Source organism: Gymnogyps californianus, chromosome 29 (assembly GCF_018139145.2).
Source record: "Gymnogyps californianus isolate 813 chromosome 29, ASM1813914v2, whole genome shotgun sequence".
Lineage (NCBI taxonomy): Eukaryota > Metazoa > Chordata > Aves > Accipitriformes > Cathartidae > Gymnogyps > Gymnogyps californianus.
The window spans coordinates 1,717,354-1,733,002 of NC_059499.1; the positions used below are offsets into that span (position 1 = coordinate 1,717,354).

The 15,649-nt window shown below is 56.4% G+C and overlaps 4 protein-coding genes across 4 annotated transcripts; all 4 read right to left on the bottom strand.

Annotated features, from left to right (window-relative positions):
- Positions 1–3,070: 3,070 nt before the first annotated feature.
- On the bottom strand, positions 3,071–3,866 carry LOC127026916 (protein S100-A12-like). Its single transcript, XM_050912210.1, has 2 exons — positions 3,666–3,866; positions 3,071–3,235 (listed from the first exon to the last, which is right to left on the bottom strand). The coding sequence occupies exons 1-2, from the start codon at positions 3,864–3,866 to the stop codon at positions 3,071–3,073; spliced, it is 366 nt and encodes a 121-aa protein (XP_050768167.1).
- A 3,165-nt stretch (positions 3,867–7,031) lies between these two features.
- LOC127026917 (protein S100-A9-like) lies at positions 7,032–7,662 on the bottom strand. Its single transcript, XM_050912212.1, has 2 exons — positions 7,510–7,662; positions 7,032–7,268 (listed from the first exon to the last, which is right to left on the bottom strand). The coding sequence occupies exons 1-2, from the start codon at positions 7,660–7,662 to the stop codon at positions 7,032–7,034; spliced, it is 390 nt and encodes a 129-aa protein (XP_050768169.1).
- Positions 7,663–11,483: 3,821 nt separating this feature from the next.
- On the bottom strand, positions 11,484–12,541 carry LOC127026857 (protein S100-A4-like). The gene is made up of 3 exons (XM_050912155.1): positions 12,505–12,541; positions 11,844–11,998; positions 11,484–11,740 (listed from the first exon to the last, which is right to left on the bottom strand). Exons 2-3 carry the CDS (start codon positions 11,979–11,981, stop codon positions 11,576–11,578), a joined length of 303 nt encoding a protein of 100 aa, XP_050768112.1. The 5' UTR covers positions 11,982–11,998; positions 12,505–12,541; the 3' UTR covers positions 11,484–11,575.
- A 1,893-nt stretch (positions 12,542–14,434) lies between these two features.
- On the bottom strand, positions 14,435–15,409 carry LOC127026859 (protein S100-A4-like). Its single transcript, XM_050912157.1, has 2 exons — positions 15,269–15,409; positions 14,435–14,599 (listed from the first exon to the last, which is right to left on the bottom strand). Exons 1-2 carry the CDS (start codon positions 15,407–15,409, stop codon positions 14,435–14,437), a joined length of 306 nt encoding a protein of 101 aa, XP_050768114.1.
- Between the last annotated feature and the right edge of the window lie 240 nt (positions 15,410–15,649).

Genomic DNA, 15,649 nt, shown 5'->3' on the forward strand with positions numbered 1-15,649 from the left:
TGCCTCCAAAAGCATCCCACTGTCCCACTGCTTCACACAGCGCAGCACTGACAGCATGGCCAGGGTTGCCTGTGTGACACGGGGACAGGGACGGAGCCGGTGCTGAGGGCAGTGCCCCAGCGCTGGGGGACCATCCCCTGCCTGCAGCAAGCAGCTCTTTATGAAAGACGAATAATACAGGGTGGGTTCCCAACCTGGCGGGGCTCCAGGAGCTTCATTTCATCTCCTCGGATTAGCAACAGCCTGTGCCAAGGGTGGTTTCTCCCCACCGTAGTTATGCTCTGAGCTGTGGAGACCAGGTGTGGCTGAAAGGTGTATTTTTACTTTTTAGAACTGTGTCCTCACTTTGTGGCTGCTTCTTTTTTTGTTGTTGTTGTTGTTTCTCAGTGTTGCAGAGACCCAGGACAGGCGCTTTGGCTCAGAGCAGCTAAGATCAGGAGCAAAACGAGATTTTCCAGTGTTTCTTCATTAAAAATGCTCTGCCTGCTGATTCAGCTGACTTGTTTGGGGGTTTGTTTAACCTGCCAAACATGATGCTAATCTCAGACACAAAGTGGAGGCCAAAATGGGGCCATGAACAGGCCTGGGGAAAGCTCCGGGAGCTCCAGATGAGCTGACACGGGGCAGCACCGTGCAGGGAGCTGCTCGGGGATGCAGCCCCAGTCCACACACAGTGGCTACCCGGACTCCAGCCCTCACTGGTGGGGGTGCACTGCATTTCACAACAGGAGTGCTTTGATGCACAAAACAGCTGGAGAAGGACCGGGGTGTTTCACAACAGGGTGTCAGGGACCATCTGCTCAGTTGCAGAATTTTGTAGCAATTTCAGGAAACGGTACTTTTGGTCATTTTTATCATCCTGGAGGTGGGGAAGAGCAAGGATGGGTTACTAGGTGTGGGATGGGCCAGGGGTTTCCAAAGAGGGGTGGTGGCTAGACCCTCGAATGTGTGCACGAGGCAGCAGGGATGAGACCGCAGGTATTTGGTTTTTAAATGCCAGTGCAGTCACTAAGGTGACCAGGGAGCCTGGCTATTGCTTAGGGTCACAGGAACACACGCTAGCACAACGTTTTGTCTGGCTGTGCAGGTCTCCGTGCAGGGGCAGCCTCCCTGTCCAGCTGTGCCTGTAAGCCATGCCGAAGTGGCTGCAGCAAGCTGCAATCCTGGCCCCAAGGCCACGGGGGTTTGAGCAAGCATCCGCTTGCTGGAGCTGCAGAGGGGAAGGAGTGGGAAGCAGGCGTCAGGCAGCATGCAAGCAGCCCGATAACCACGGCAAGCGAAAGATCTGGTTTGAAGTGACCGGGGTTGGTCGTGCCCTGCGGACCTGAGCCCCGGCAGGGCACCCATGGTTGACAATGGTTGCAAAACTCTTTCAAAATACACATTTACGGGCAAGTGGCTGGCTGATGCGGGAAGAGGGCACAGCAGGGTTTGTCACTATGTGGTTTGCCATGTTTCACAGCAGGTTTTAGCCCAGGATCAGGATAGGACATATGTTCTGATTGCTAGACGTGGTTTTAGCTTGGGGAAGTCAGAGGATGCACTCTGAGCGCTGGCTCCTGAGCACCTTTGAGCATCATCAGACCAGCGATGCTCCAGCTCTGATCTGGCATGAGCAGCCACCATGGGTGCTGGGGCAGCCTAGAGGTTTCCCCATCCTGGAGCCACAGAGGAAAGGATTTCCCAGTCCTTTAGCTCGAGCCAAAAAGCAGTCACATATGTCTCTGCCATATCAAACAGCTACGAACTCAGCTGCTTGGCAGGCACCACCTTGGTCCAGCCCAAAGTGAGCTGAGAGCCAGCTCTGCTGCCTGCGCAGGCATGGCACGACTGCTGCAGGGTGCTGGACCCTCTCCAAGCCCTCCGGCAGCCTCCTGGAGCTCTGACAGCTTGCAGGGCTGGATCTAGCCATTGCGCTTGCCCTTCCTGCCTGTGCTGCAACATGCAAAGTGTTGCTCTCGCTTGTGCTGGGGCAGCTGCCTGCTCAGCCCCATGGGGTGGTGGTACCCAAGCGTTCAGCGAGGAAAAGAGCTGGATTACAGTGTTGTTTAATACCCAGAAATGGTTTGTTGGTGCTGCAAGACATCTCCCAGATGACTCAGCCAGGGACAAGATCCTTGTGCCCTGCTGGAGCCCATCAGGGTTTTGGTGAGAATATTTTACTGGTGGAAAACTCCGAGATGGAAACCATCCGGGCATTTCATCTTGGCTGGGTACCAAGTGATTCGGCAGGGTTGGGAAGGAGCACTCCGGATGACTTGTTGGTGTGGGAAAACTCTGAGTTTTCATTGGGATTTAGGGAGAAAATTTTAAATCTCAGAATTTCCCACAGACTAGAAGCTATATATACAGATAGTAACTTCTGCGTGTATTTTTTTTTTTCCTAAGAGCACCCTGGCTTGTTCTTGTGGTAAAGGCTGTGTTCTGTTGTGAACTGCTGTTGTCATGGGTATTAATGCGTTTTTCCTGCTCACGGGTGATTCTGCGTCCAGAGGACGCACTTGGCATGGCCAAGGGGAAAAAGCTGGATGAGGATGGGCAAAACAGGAGGTGCTTCCCCAAGCTAGGTTGGTTCTGCTCTTCCCAGTCTGTGCAGAAAACTTCCTCTGCCAGGAGAAAAACCTCTAACAGGCTGCTATATGTTGCAGCTGATGGTTAAAACCCTTGCAGGGCCCAGGCAGTGTCTTGCGCTGGTCTTCTGACCATTAATACCTTCCTAGCCCATCAGTCCAGCCCTCTCGGCTTGGACTGGACACTGAGCAATACAGCTCACCCGCTCACCACATCTTGATCATAAGCCTCTTCCTTTATGGGTTTTTGGGGTGCCTCATTTAGGCAAGCCTTTAACCCACAGCTCCAGCAGGACCATGCATTTGCTGCAGCTGCAGCCCACCCTCCCCATACATGAGATGGATGCAAAAGGGAGTGCTGAGATAGGAAGGACTCAGTGAAGTTCAAGTGATGCTTTATTATCTCACAAACATGAGTGATCCAAGCAGACAGAAAGCAGCCAGAGCCCAATTCCTATAAGCAACCCCCTCTGAGTTTTACATGGGTCATGCATTGAGATTCAATCCTTGTCTGGTGTACAGCGGTCATCCGCGTGGCTGATGCGATGGGCATCATCGGTCAGCTTGGCCAAGACTATGGTGAACTCCTCGAAAGTCAGCTCGCTGTCCTTATTTAAGTCTGTCTCTTCAAAGAGCTTCTCCAGGTAATCATGACGGTTCCTGTCCTGAAATTGGGGAAGAGGACATGTGTTAGCATGCCTCCTCCCGGGGCTGCGTACCCACTGGCGGAAACCGAGCCAGCTTTATTCTTGCATGCCCTGAGAAATGTTTGGAAGCTGCAGGATCGTTGTGACCCTCTCCTACCTTGCAGCTAGCCCCTAGTTAAAGCCCCAGATGGACAGGCTCTTGCCCCAAGCCCCTTTGGCTGTTCCGTACCCCTGCAGTGGCAGGAGGGATGAGCGTGGGTGGGCCCCATGGCGCATGGACAAGCTGGGTCTGATCACAGAAACACACTCTGTGGACCACAGCCATGGTGGGGACTGCACCCCATTCCCCTAGGAGCATCCCTAGAGGCAGCGTCAGCCTCATCCCCCCAACAACCCCCCAAGGAGAGCATCCCTACAGGGAGCACAACACAGCTCCTGTGGCACTCACGCAAGCTTGCAGGAAGGTCGGTGCCTGCTCAGTCAGCAGTGTCTTGAAGTCTTTAAAGTTGAGGAGGTCGAGCTCGCCATTCCGGATGCTGTAACGGTGGTAGACATCCACAACGGCTTTCAGGGCCATCTCCAGTGTGCAGTTTCCAGGGAACTGCGGAGTCTCGGGAAGGGTGGTTGTGGTGCGGGTGCTTGCAGACATGGCTGAGCTCTTGAGGTACACGCAGAAACTGTGTGGAGAAACCTCAAAGCCATGAGATGCATCAAAAACCAGGCACCACGTGCCATGCTCTTGGCCCCCACCCCAAGGGGGGTTGCACTGCACCTCCCCAGCCTGATCCTCCCCTCCCAGATCTGCACCAGGAGCCTTGTCTCGCCGGGGCTGAGCAAGCCAGCAGCGCCCAGCGTGGCGGGAGGCAGCTGGTGGCTCCTTGGTGCTGAGCAGGTAGTAAGTGGTTTCGGGAATATCGCCGTTTTACAGCATGGCCCAACCACCTCCAAATTTAGCTTTGCCCAAGAAGCGGCTTGTTCTTACTGACCTGGAGGCATTTGTCAGGCAAGTTAGACAAATCCATCAGGCTGTAGTCATGTATCTGTATCGTGCCCCTGACAGCAAGGATGACTTTAAGGCAGGGAGCACGGTTCAGGTACAGGCTCCATTTGCAGCCTCTGCCTGACCTCCTCCTCCTCTCTCTATGAATCTCCTCCTCTTTGGGCTGCAAAGCCTTTTCACTGCAAACACTGAGCACAAAGACCCTGCTCTCTGCTGGGTGCCACCATGCCGGTGACACCCCCAAAGGGCTATCTCCTTGCCAGTGGAAACAATTACACCTCCACTAAAGATGGCACAGAAATGCCATTAATTTATACTTGTCTTGTAGCCAAAACCAGCTTCCTACCCTGCCCCAAGTAGAAAGCATCACCCTGGAATAAAACAGGCATGGCATGAAGTGCCATATTCAAAATTGCTTCTCCCTCATCTTATTTCCTGCAAGAACCATTGCAGTGTCACTTACCCTTGTCTCCAAGGACGGTTTGCGGAGGATGGGTCTGTTGCAGTGATCCAAGAACCTGAGCAGCCCTTTTATACATGTCTGAGGTCCTCTTTCATCAGCGACGGTGACACACCTGCTGCAAGCAACAGCTTGAGTTAGGATTTCCCGTACTTGGAAATTGCAAGGTGGGAACCTCTGAACCCCTCCCCATCTCATACCTCTGCACATAGTTCCTGGTTGCACCCACCGGGCTTTGGAAATGCTGTCCTTCCACCCCACCGTCAGCTCCGACAGGGCTGAGCTGCTCGTCTGCTGGGCAAAGAATGGGAAAAACACTGGATGTACTGTCACACCTCAACGCGAGCATAAAGGGCAAGTCCGTCTTGGCAGAACTCGCCAAAACTTTGCAAGTTTTGCAATGTGCTGAAAATTTTGCATGCTCTCATGTTGGTGTAGAAGAAAGATGGGCTGTTTCAGAGAGATGTGGATAACTTTGTCCCTTGGTTGTTTTTAATGTGATCTCTCTGTTTTCTACAATACTAACTGGTTGAACACTTGCAAAGATGAAGGCAGCATCTGCCTTTTAATAAATTGTTTTCCAGAGTATTTTCCATTACTTTCTATTTTCACATCACTTGTACCAGACTTTTCCTCTTGCTCCAGAAACTTTGTGGAGGAAACAGGGCATAAAACAAGAAGAAAAATCTGAGGTCAGGGTCTTTACTGGCTCGGCATTAACTAGCAAGTGTTTTGCAACAGTCACCTCTGTGTCACTCATGTTGCGTTAGCAGAACAGGTACTAGAAGAATGAAGAGACTATAAAAAGATGTAAAAATAAGACATAGATTCCAGGAAGAGGGTAGGAACAGAAAAACAAAAGGCTAACCATTCCTGTTTGAGGATGCTTCTTGTGTGTCCCGGGGGCAGTATCAAGAACTGTTGCATGAGTTTTATTCTGGTATCCCTGACTCACTTTATTGCTTTTTTTGTTTTCCTGCTCTACTCATCAGGGACTGTCAACAATCTGAAATTGCATCCGCGTTCCACAGCTGGCCTTGCAAAGCATCAGCTGAGGCTGGTTTTTGCCCCATGCGCTTGCATAGTCCCCACGCAGACAGACCTGTGGGCTCTGAATTCCCATCTTTCCCAGCCGTGTTCCCCAAAACCTGCAGGGAAGGCAGCTCGCGATGCCCAGCCCCACAAGGGGAGTGATGCCCAAGTGACACCCGGGTGCCCTGGCAGGACAGTGAATACCATCTGCCTCTGGGGGACAAGGGCTGCTCCCCGATGGCAAAATTGTGGAGCCAGAGAGTGATCACCTGTGTCATCGGGTGCAAATAACCACACAATAGCCCCGTGCTTGCTTCCGCAGCTCGGTTTCACATGCGACCAGGCTTCTGGTTTCAGCTGATGTTGGAAATGTCAGAGCGTCCTGAGCCTGAGGGTTTCCCACTCAGTGCACAGTCACCAGCAGATACAGGAGCTCTTTTCCGCCCATGTATCTGCTCACCAGGAGCCCACAGTGGCTTGTAAATGTGCTGTGACCTGGGAGACTGTTGCCCCACGCTAACAAAAACATCCAACTTTATTTTGCAGAGTTAACACCAGCTCTCCGGAGCCCCTCGGCCTTGTTCTTTGCTGTGTCGGGGCTTGCAAGATAAGTGCTGGTTGCTTTGCGGGTTGCAAAAGCGTTGCATGCACCCCCAGGATGCTGCACCCCCAGCTCCGGAGCTGGGTCTTGGCAGCCACCTGGGGAAGCAGCCCCCGGCTGTGCTTCACCCCTGGCGTGTCCTGGAGCTGATGCAAAGAGGGGCTGGGAGAACCAGGGCTGAGGATGCTTTTGTGTAGCCACCGGCTGCCCCTACCCAGGAACCTCCCCAGCGTGATGGGGTGCTACGCACCCCACCGTCTGCTGAGGCGAAGGGTACTGGGGCCAACCACCCCATGCAGGGAACCCGCTGAGCCTCGGGAAGGCAGTGGGAGCGTGCTGGGGTCTGTCATGCTCCAGGACAGGGAGCCCACGCAGCCTGTGCTGCGCAGCTGGGACCCAGCAACACTGTTGTCCTAGCTCCCCGCTCTGCAGGGAGCACGTTCCCCCCATGCCGCCTTCCTTTTCCCATTGCTTATCCAGTCCAATCTGCATTCAGTCCCCCACAGCCACAGGCTGGGTGCATATTGCATCCTCCCTGGAGACAACAGGACACAACACAGATGTGTTTGGTGCTTAAAGAAAGAAATTTTATTTCAGTGCCCTAGGCAGAAGCAGATGACAAAGCTTTGGGTACAGGTTTGTCTGTGCTTGCGGACAAATGGAAGGGATGATGATGCTGAAAGAGCACAATCCTGTGGGCACAGTCACCCTGGGAACCGCTTCACTCGCGGGGACCATGGCCATGGTCGTGGCCATGGTCGTGGCTGTGGCCATGGCCGTGGTCATGGCCGTGGCCACGGCCATGACCGGCATCTGGATGCTGGTGGGACCTATTGTGGGCATCAATGGCTACGAGATTCAGCGTGGTCAGGAACTCGGTGAACTTCAGGCGACCGTCGTGGTTGTGGTCTGCTCTGGCAAAGAGCTTGCTTATGTAGTCATCGATGGACATATTAGGCTGCAGCAGGACAAACATGAAAAAGCGTCAGCCTGAAGCACAGCGGGGTTCAGAGTCACCCTGCCAGCCCGCAGCTACGGCACAAGGCTCACCCAGCAAGGATTGCACGGTTTCAGGAAAACCCTAGAAAAACCCTCCCTCCCCTTTGGGAGGCTCTCAGCCACCCCCATGCCCCAAGGAGGCCACTGCTCCTGCAAGCTCTTGCCAGCGTTAGGAGAGCTGGGCCACACTCGGCTCTTACTGGCATGGTGTTGTAGAGGAAGGGCTTGGCGGTCTCCTTCAGCAGCTCTGAGAACTCCCTCTTGTTCAGGTAGTCATCTATGGGGTACTTTATGGCATACTGGTGGTAGATGTTGACAACGCACTCCAAGGCGAGCTCCAGGTCAGTTTTCATCTTGCTAGGAAAGGACAGGCAGCAAAACATTAAACCCCATCGGAGGAGAAGGACTGCCCTCTCCTCCGGGAGTCCCAGCCAGGCTCTGGCTGCCCGGCAGGGTCATGCCGGTGCCGATTCCAGCAGCACGAAGCCTGAAGCCACCGTTTGGCAAGGACCGACTTACCTACGAGCAGTGCTGGGGCCGACTTCTGCAGACGGTGGTGCACGGGAGGAGAGGAGCAGGTAGGAGCAGTGACGGCACGGTGGAGGCGAGGTCTCTTTTATACTCTCCCTGAGCTACAATTTGTGACACCCTCAAATTTCCTTTGGGGCAATAACCCCAGGAATTGTGCAAGGCTATGCAGCACGCCCAGGTGGCGATTTCTTGCCTGTCTCCAGGAACTGGCTGCTCCCACTGTTAACAAGGGAGGGGACGCATCAAAGTCACTAGGGCAAAACAAGGAAACACCAAAAGAGACACTTGCAGGGAGCCAGCATCGTGGGTCAGTGATGGTGCAGGGGCTTTCCCAGGAGCCAGGACATTCCTGCAGAGTTTGGGGGTCTTTGCAAAGATGACAGAAGAGGAATTTTTCTGGATCACACGAAAGGTGCTGGGTGAGGGTGTCCGGTGGGATGCTGCTGGTTTTTTCCCAATGGGGGATGTGGTTCATCACTCTTTTATCTGCCCTGATGCTGTTGAATTTGGCTGGAGGTGTGGTGTCTGCCCCCAGCACGCTGCTGCACGGGTGCTGGGGGATGGCCAATGCATCTCACCCCCCAGTCACCTCTCCAAAATCATGAGCAGACTTCCTCCTGAATCATTTCTTAACAGCTAGCCAGGGAGCCAAGAAAGACATTACAAATCCAGGCACGCCAGCATGCCGGAAACCTGCCAGTCAGTCTTAGGAGGTGGCATTTCCCAGCAGCCGTAACTGCTGCCTAATGATAACCCAGGGCATTGGCAATTGCTGCCTATTCCCAGTGTTGGGGGGATGCTGCCACATGCGGGAGACCCCATGGTGTTCCCAGTGCCTGGCACGGGCTGCTAAACTCTGCGTGTCTTGGGGGAAAGACAGTTGGGGGGGGGGGGCCAGTGAGGAGCCTGTGCCTGAGGATGCCCAAGCCCTTCACCCCAAGTCCGTGCTTGGTGGGACTGGCACAGCAAAAAGCCCGTGCTAGCCGTTAAGGCTTTTAGGAGATGGGAAGGACAGCGGTGGTGAAACATCTCCCCGTCAGCCTCCTAATCCAGGAGCGTGAGGAACTGGTGCCAGAAAAAGCCTAAATTGCAAAAGAGTGAAACAAAGGGACAGGTTGTGTGATGGAGGGAGACGGGTGCGTCCTCCCTGGGAAGGGGAGGCACGCAGGGCTGATCAGCAGGACACGGGTGCACCGTCAGCAAGACGTGACGGGACACGTGTGGGGAGGTGTGAAGGGGTGGGCCTGTGCCACGTGGGGTGGTGGAGGAGACACGCATGCTCCGTGGGGCAGGCAAGAAGGGACAGGCGTGCACCGTGGGTCCTCATGCTGCCATTTGCTGCCCAGCCTGCCACGGAAGCCGTGTGCCCACACACTGGCAGCTCCCAGCACATGCCCTGCCTTGGTGCCCGGCTGCCATGCCATGGCAGCCCACACTCTGGTGCAAGAGCCCCGGTGGGGTGTTGGTATCTGCTCCGTGGCCCAGTGCAGCCGCGGGGCTGGGAGTGTTGGTGCTGCGGGGACGGAATCAGTACAGCCCCGAGGGCATGGCGGCAGAGCAGTGACGGGGGTGTGGATGGATGCAGGCGGGCTGGGATGCCTGTGAACAGCATCGTGTCAGCTTCAAATATTCACAGATCAGGCGTGAAAAGGGCCAAGGGCTTGTAGAGGGGTCCCTTTCACCTGCCTCTGGGATGCAAGTGCAGTGCAGCCACGTCCTCAGGTGTTTTGTTGAGCCTGGAGGGATGGATACTTTTTTTTTTCCCCCTGATATTGATGCTCAGCTGAGCGCTGGATTTCAGAAGCTGGGGTTCATGGAACAACCCCTACGCCCTCCATTTGGGGAAGCAGAGGGATAAGCTTCAACCCCAGCCTCCTGGCACACCAGCCTTTGCAAAGCCGAGGGTGCAGTGCCTGGGTGGGAGTCCCGGGCAGAAGGAGGGGCAGAGCATTGCCAGCACCCAACAGGATCCGTCTGTGGGGACATGAGCACTGGGTGCAGCCCCACACTGAGTCCTTCCCACCCACCCCCAGCAAGAGAAAAAACAGTGCAATCCATGAGGTTTTAACTTATTTAAGGTTCGAAAATGACCAGAAACACAGCAACAAAACTTTACAATAGGAAATTACAAAAAACTTTACAAAAGGTCCTTACAAAAGGACCCCAAAAGGCCACTGGGGCCCCTTGCCCCGCCAGCTGGCCCAGCTCTTCATTCTGCATTCCTTCAGTGCATCACTGTAGATCATGGCCAGGGCCCCCAGGAGGTTGCCATATGCCTAGAAATTCACTTCCTCATCTTTGTTATGGTCCAGGTCCAGTCCACGCCACGGCTGTGGGCAGCACGGGGATGGAGGGGAGCTCAGCGAGCGGCCGGGAGCTGATCCAGCCTTGGGGCAGGGAGTGGGGAGCACCCGGGGCATCGCTCCCTCTCCACCCCAGGGGATGCTCTGCAACCCTGGTGCCAGCAGGGCAGGAAGGGGCAAAGCTCCTCCAGACCCAGCTCAGCGCAGCCCCCGGGGTCTGGCCTCGAGCGGGCAGGGGGCTGCCCTGCATCCCCACCATCATGCCACCCCGGGGTGTTGCGTCAGCTGGGGCCGGTGGCTGCAGGGTGACTCACGAGGCGCAGCCCAAACGTGGCTCCCGGCCACCTCGGCATGCAGCCCCAGGGCTGGTGGAGGGGACATCCGGGGGGGGGCAAAGCCGGGGCTGGACGAAGCGAAGCCTTCATGGCATCTCCGCTTGCCAATGCCTCTAGGAGCAGCTCCGAGCCAACTGATGAAGGTCCGGCTCCCAGCAGGGTAGAGGGGGGGACATCCACATCTGGAAGGGGCATGCTGCACATCTGGAGCCCAGCACGCAAGCCCAGGTTGCCTGCAGTTGTTCCGTGGGGGGAAAAGGGGATCAGAGGGAGGAAATGGAGACTTAGAGACGTGAACAGGACAGACTCCGGTGCAGGGAAGGGAGAGGCTGTGGCTGCGCGGCTCCTCGCATTTATAGCCACGGGCTGAGTCCTCCCATGCCGGCAGCCCAGGAGGGCTGGCTGGGTGCACGGGGGAAGTCGCTCTTCTGCATGCCATAACCCCACCCCGAGCAGGAACGCGACTGAAACCCTACTCCCCAAGGATTCGCTTGGGGTGGGGAAGGGACAAGGGTCCTGGGTGACTTCCCAACGTGGTAGGTCCTGCCCCACGGGGCAGCAGGTGGGGGGACAGATGCTGACCCCATGTGAGCTTAATTATTGCAGTTAAAAAAAACAAAACAAAACAAAAAAAAAGAGTTGTTCACCTATCGCTGTTATCATGGTGCTGGTCAGAGGCATTAATCCCTGTAAAAGCTCCTGCCTTTCCTTGCACAGCCGCGAAGCAGTTATTGGGGCTGCAGGGCAGGGTGCTGCCAGGCAGAGCCTGCCACTGACTCACGCTAACGTGGCCAGCAGGGACGAGCCCTGCAGGCAGTTTACAAGGGCTCTGGGAATGCGGTGCCCATGTTGCGGCAGAGCAAAGTCCAGCTCGGAAGCACCCTTGCTCTCGCTCGTCATCTGGTACCTGCAACGCGCACGTGGAAGGGAAACGGGGTCTTCCCCAGTGTGACAGCACCCCTGTCCCTGGGGCAAGAAACCCCCATCGCAAAGCACGCAGAGGACTTTGTTTGAAGCAACCTTTATTGAAAGAGCATCAGGAAGACAGCGGGAGGGTCATGGGAGCAGCGACGCAGCCCAGGGCCGGTGCCCCGTGCTCACTTCTTGCGTGGCATCTTGTCGGGGCAGTCCTGGAAGAAGTCGTTGCACATCATGGCCATGCAGGCCAGGAAGGTCACATACTCTTGGAAATCCACCTCGCTGTCACTGTTGCTGTCCAGGTGGCCCATGAGCTGCTGTAAGCTGGCCTCGTTGGTTTGTCTCTGCCCAGGGGCAAGAGGGGGGTTAAAATGGGGTTTTGCATCAAGGACCACATCCCCAAGTCCCAGCGTCGCCCATGGGTGGCACCCCCTGCCCCACACTTACGCTGAAGCTGGGCAGCTCCTTCATGAGCATCTCCTTGAGCTCCTGCTTGCTGAGCTTGTACTTGTCCCCCTCCTTCCCCGAGTACTTGTGGAAGGTGGAGACTATCACGGCCAGCGCCTGCTCCAGGGGACACGCCATGGGGGATGCCAGAGAGTCTGGAGGCACCAACAGCACAAGCGGGTGAGAGCAGAGTTCGGCATCCCCAGACACCCCCGTGCCAGGGGGCCGACAGTCTCCCCCAGCCCCCCAGACGGTGCAGGCTGCTCCGGTGCCCCGCTCCCGGGCATGCACCGGGATGCATCACCGTTTCCTCCCTAATTTCACCCTCCCGCTAGCTGGGCGTTGCCGTCTGGTACCGGTGCTGAGCAACCTCCAAAAAAGCCATGCCGGAGGGGAGAACGTGGGGGGAGGCAGCAGCCCCCTCCTGCACCAGCCAGGCAGGGAAGGGGCACATGCACTTTTCCAGCCCTCAGAGGTGAAACGCAGCCTTCGGGCTCGGCTCGCTGCAGCAGGAGCCTCACGCTCAGCCCCAGGGGAAAAACCTCTGTAGGGGGACCCCACTGCGGGATGGGGCAGCTACGCCATCGGCAACATCTGGAGGGCATCTGGAGGGCCAGCATGGCGAGGGGGAACAGAGAATTGTAGGAAAAATGCAACTCACCGACAGCTCAAACGAAACAGCCAAGGATGGGCAGGGCAGGAGGCGAGTCGGCGTCAGGCCACGGCATTTATAGCCCCGCCTGGGACACCTCCCTCACTACCCGGATGGGAAGCACCAATGCCGATCCAGCGTCTGGCTGGATATTGGCTGGCAAAGGAGGAGAGGAAATCCTGGGAGCAGCCCTGGCCCTGCCAAACCGTCCTGCTCCTGCACTGCCAAGGGGGCTGGTTTGGGTTAGAAAGAGCAAAATGTGCCCCCGGGGCCGGACGGGGACCACCCGGTCGAGGAGAATCCCTAGGGACAAGGGATGAAGCAAGGGCAGGGGTGGGCACCTTGTCCCACCGCTGCCAGCAAGGGCAGGCGATGCCGGTGCGGGGCGAGATGCCGCCCACGATGGTTTTGGCAGCATCCCCGGGAATGTCTGGAGCCGCACAAACCCGAGCGGAGTTTGTCCACGGCTTTGTTGTTGTGCTGGGGTTTGGGTGAGGTTTTTTTCTGTTTTTAACTCGACTCCAAGCGATTTCTGTTTCTTAACTGCAAGGGCAGTGCGTCACAACACCCCGTTGTGTAACGGAGCGCTATTTTGGTGTCTCTATGTCCCGGGCACGTGTCAGGGAGCTGTAGGGGAAAGCCAGAAGCCAGCAGTTTGCAACTGCCTGCTGTGGGGCGAGCCGGCTGTTCGCCATGGTGCAAGGGCTGACAAATACCCCGAGTGTCCCCAAGCCTGGCTGAGCCCCCTCGGGACAAAGGCACCTGCTGCTGCGAGGACCAGAGTGAGAAAAACAGGGGACGAAGCCCTGCTGCCGGCTCTGGGTTGCTCCGATGCCCAGCGGGATGCAAAACCTCACCAAACACCGCATGGCGTCTCCCCAGGTCAGGGGTTTCTTTAAGGACCATTTTGGCAAAAGAAATCCCCAAGCCTGAACCTCATCTCCCTGTTAGCAAGTGCAAACTGGTGTAAATTACTGGGAGGCGGCAGAAGCTCCTGGGGGGGCTCTTTATAAAGACCCTGGGAAGGGGCAGAGCAAAGTTTGGAGCTGCTGGGGAGATGCTGGAAGGACTTGGGGGCTTAAGGAGGACATGGGTGCTCAGGGACAGGCTCTGCCAGGGGTCTGCTCTGCCCTGCAATGATGCAGAGGCTTTGTAAGGGCTTTTTGAATCTGGGGTGGTTTCTCTGGGGTTTTGGGGCTGCTGGGGAAAGCTGGAGAGCAGCTGCGGCACCTTCTGCGAACCAGCCCAGACCTGCCAGGAGCTGTTGCGGCTATGGGGAGGTGGAGGGGGGGTGAGCACTGTGCTTCCCAGCCAGTATCACAGGCTGATGGGCTCAGGAAACTGCCACTTGTCTGCAGCCCCACAGCTCCGTGGTAAACCTGGGGGGCTCCGGTTGACCTTCTCCAGTGCAGTCCCCCAGCATGGACTCATCCACATCCCAAGGGGGCTAAGGGTCTCCTCCAGCTGCTCAGAAACAGCTCTTCTCTGCGGGAACTGGGGACGCTCTCTGGCTTTTGTGCTTTGCACGGACCTTGCATCTTGCTGTCCGGTTCCTCCAGATCAACTTTCTGTCCCCAAACCCAATGCGTTGCCCAGGGCAGCTTGTGCTGACCTACAAGCCAAGCTGGGCTCAGGGAAGCTAGTATGTTTTGAGCTAAACATGCATGGAACCTTTCCCCGAGCCAGCAAGGATGGTTCGGGGGGGGGGAATGTCCGAGTACGTTGCCTGGAGGCGGCGCTGAGCTGTTTTGCTCAGTCTTTTCCAAAAAATGCCTCCCGGGGCTGAGTCGCACCATGGAAAATCCCACGGAGCTGGAGGAAGGCATGAGTCACCCGGCTGCCCGCTAACCTACGGCGAACAAAACCCTGCTGATGCACACCGAGGCTTTGGAAAAGTTTTTATTGAAAGCCCCGCGGCGATGCTGTGGGCAGGGGGGGGTCACTTCTTGCGGGGCTGTTTGGTGGGGCTGTCCTTGAAGAACTCGTTGAAGCCCATGGTGATGCAGGCCAGGAAGCAGGCGTACTCCTTAAAGTCCACCTCGTTGTCCTTGTTGTGGTCCAGGTCGTTCACGAGCCTCTTGAACTCCGCCTCGTCCATTTGTTGCTGTGAGGGGGGAGAGCGTGGTGGGGGTAAGCGGTTTCGGGGTGCACGGATGAGGGAGTTGCTTCCCCATCCAGCCCCACTGCTTGCAAGGAAGGATGTAAAAAGCCTGGGCTTCTCTCCCCGTGCTTTGAAGGAGGATTTTCTCTTTGCCTTCGGAAGAAGGTGGCCTTTAGAAATGCAGGTGGCTTACCTGTAGTTTGGGGCGTGCTGGCACGGCTACAGCAAATACACCTCTCAGCCATGAGAAAGTTTGGCTAAAAAATTTCTCCTTCCTCCTCCCAATTTAAACCACAAGCCAGAAGGGGAAGTAGGGGTTAAAAAAGGATTAAAAAATTGAAATCGGAGCATGACTTTCTTTGCCAACCAAAATATTTCTGTGGGTATAAGAAAGCCAAGTTTCCTTTCGGTCTGAGCATGCTCCAGCTCAGGTCCTCCTGGCCTCGTCCTTCCTTCTCCCCGGGGCTTGCCAGAGGTCTCGGCACATCACGTGTGGGCTGCATCCATCGTGCATGCTTTGGGGAAATTCAGAGACCACCTCGGCTCACCCTCGTTTGCACCGTGCTATGTGGAAAGACCCGAAGCTGCTTTGCTCCTGCCCCTACGACACCTCTCGCCCGCGCCTGGGCACCTCCGAGGGATGCAAAAGGATGTGCCCCCACGGCCACTTACGCTCCCGAAAACGGGCAGCTCCTTGTTCAGCAGCTCCTTGAGCTCCGCCTTGCTGAGTTTGTACTTGTCCCCTTCCTTCCCTGAGTACTTGTGGAAGACGGTGACCATCACGGCCAGCGCCTGCTCCAGGGGACACGCCATCGCCAGCGTCCTGCGCGCCTGGAGGGCAGAGCACCAGGGATGGGGTCAGGCCAGGCTTGGGGCGGCAACAGGGTTCCGTCCGCACCACCCTGCCCAAAACGGTCCGCGATGCTACAGAGGGGCGGCTGCAACTCTGGTGCCTCTCGGGGGGGCGTTTCGGGGTGCAGTGACTGCTGGGTGAACTGCAGCTGGAGAGCAAAGCTGCACAACGAGCGATGCACGAGGAAGGGGAGCAAAGAC

What these genes read in the sequence shown, in the direction of transcription:
- LOC127026916 (XM_050912210.1), bottom strand. Translation starts at nt 3,866, where the DNA reads ATGTCTGCAAGCACCCGCACCACAACCACCCTTCCCGAGACTCCGCAG. An exon ending in CGACCTTCCTGCAAGCTTGC is followed by an intron (nt 3,236 to 3,665) that starts GTGAGTGCCACA and finishes CCCCAATTTCAG; the next exon opens with GACAGGAACCGTCATGATTA.
- LOC127026917 (XM_050912212.1), bottom strand. Translation starts at nt 7,662, where the DNA reads ATGAAAACTGACCTGGAGCTCGCCTTGGAGTGCGTTGTCAACATCTAC. An exon ending in TCCTCTACAACACCATGCCA is followed by an intron (nt 7,269 to 7,509) that starts GTAAGAGCCGAG and finishes GTCCTGCTGCAG; the next exon opens with CCTAATATGTCCATCGATGA.
- LOC127026857 (XM_050912155.1), bottom strand. Translation starts at nt 11,981, where the DNA reads ATGGCGTGTCCCCTGGAGCAGGCGCTGGCCGTGATAGTCTCCACCTTC. An exon ending in AGGAGCTGCCCAGCTTCAGC is followed by an intron (nt 11,741 to 11,843) that starts GTAAGTGTGGGG and finishes GCCCCTGGGCAG; the next exon opens with AGACAAACCAACGAGGCCAG.
- LOC127026859 (XM_050912157.1), bottom strand. Translation starts at nt 15,409, where the DNA reads ATGGCGTGTCCCCTGGAGCAGGCGCTGGCCGTGATGGTCACCGTCTTC. An exon ending in AGCTGCCCGTTTTCGGGAGC is followed by an intron (nt 14,600 to 15,268) that starts GTAAGTGGCCGT and finishes CCCCCCTCACAG; the next exon opens with CAACAAATGGACGAGGCGGA.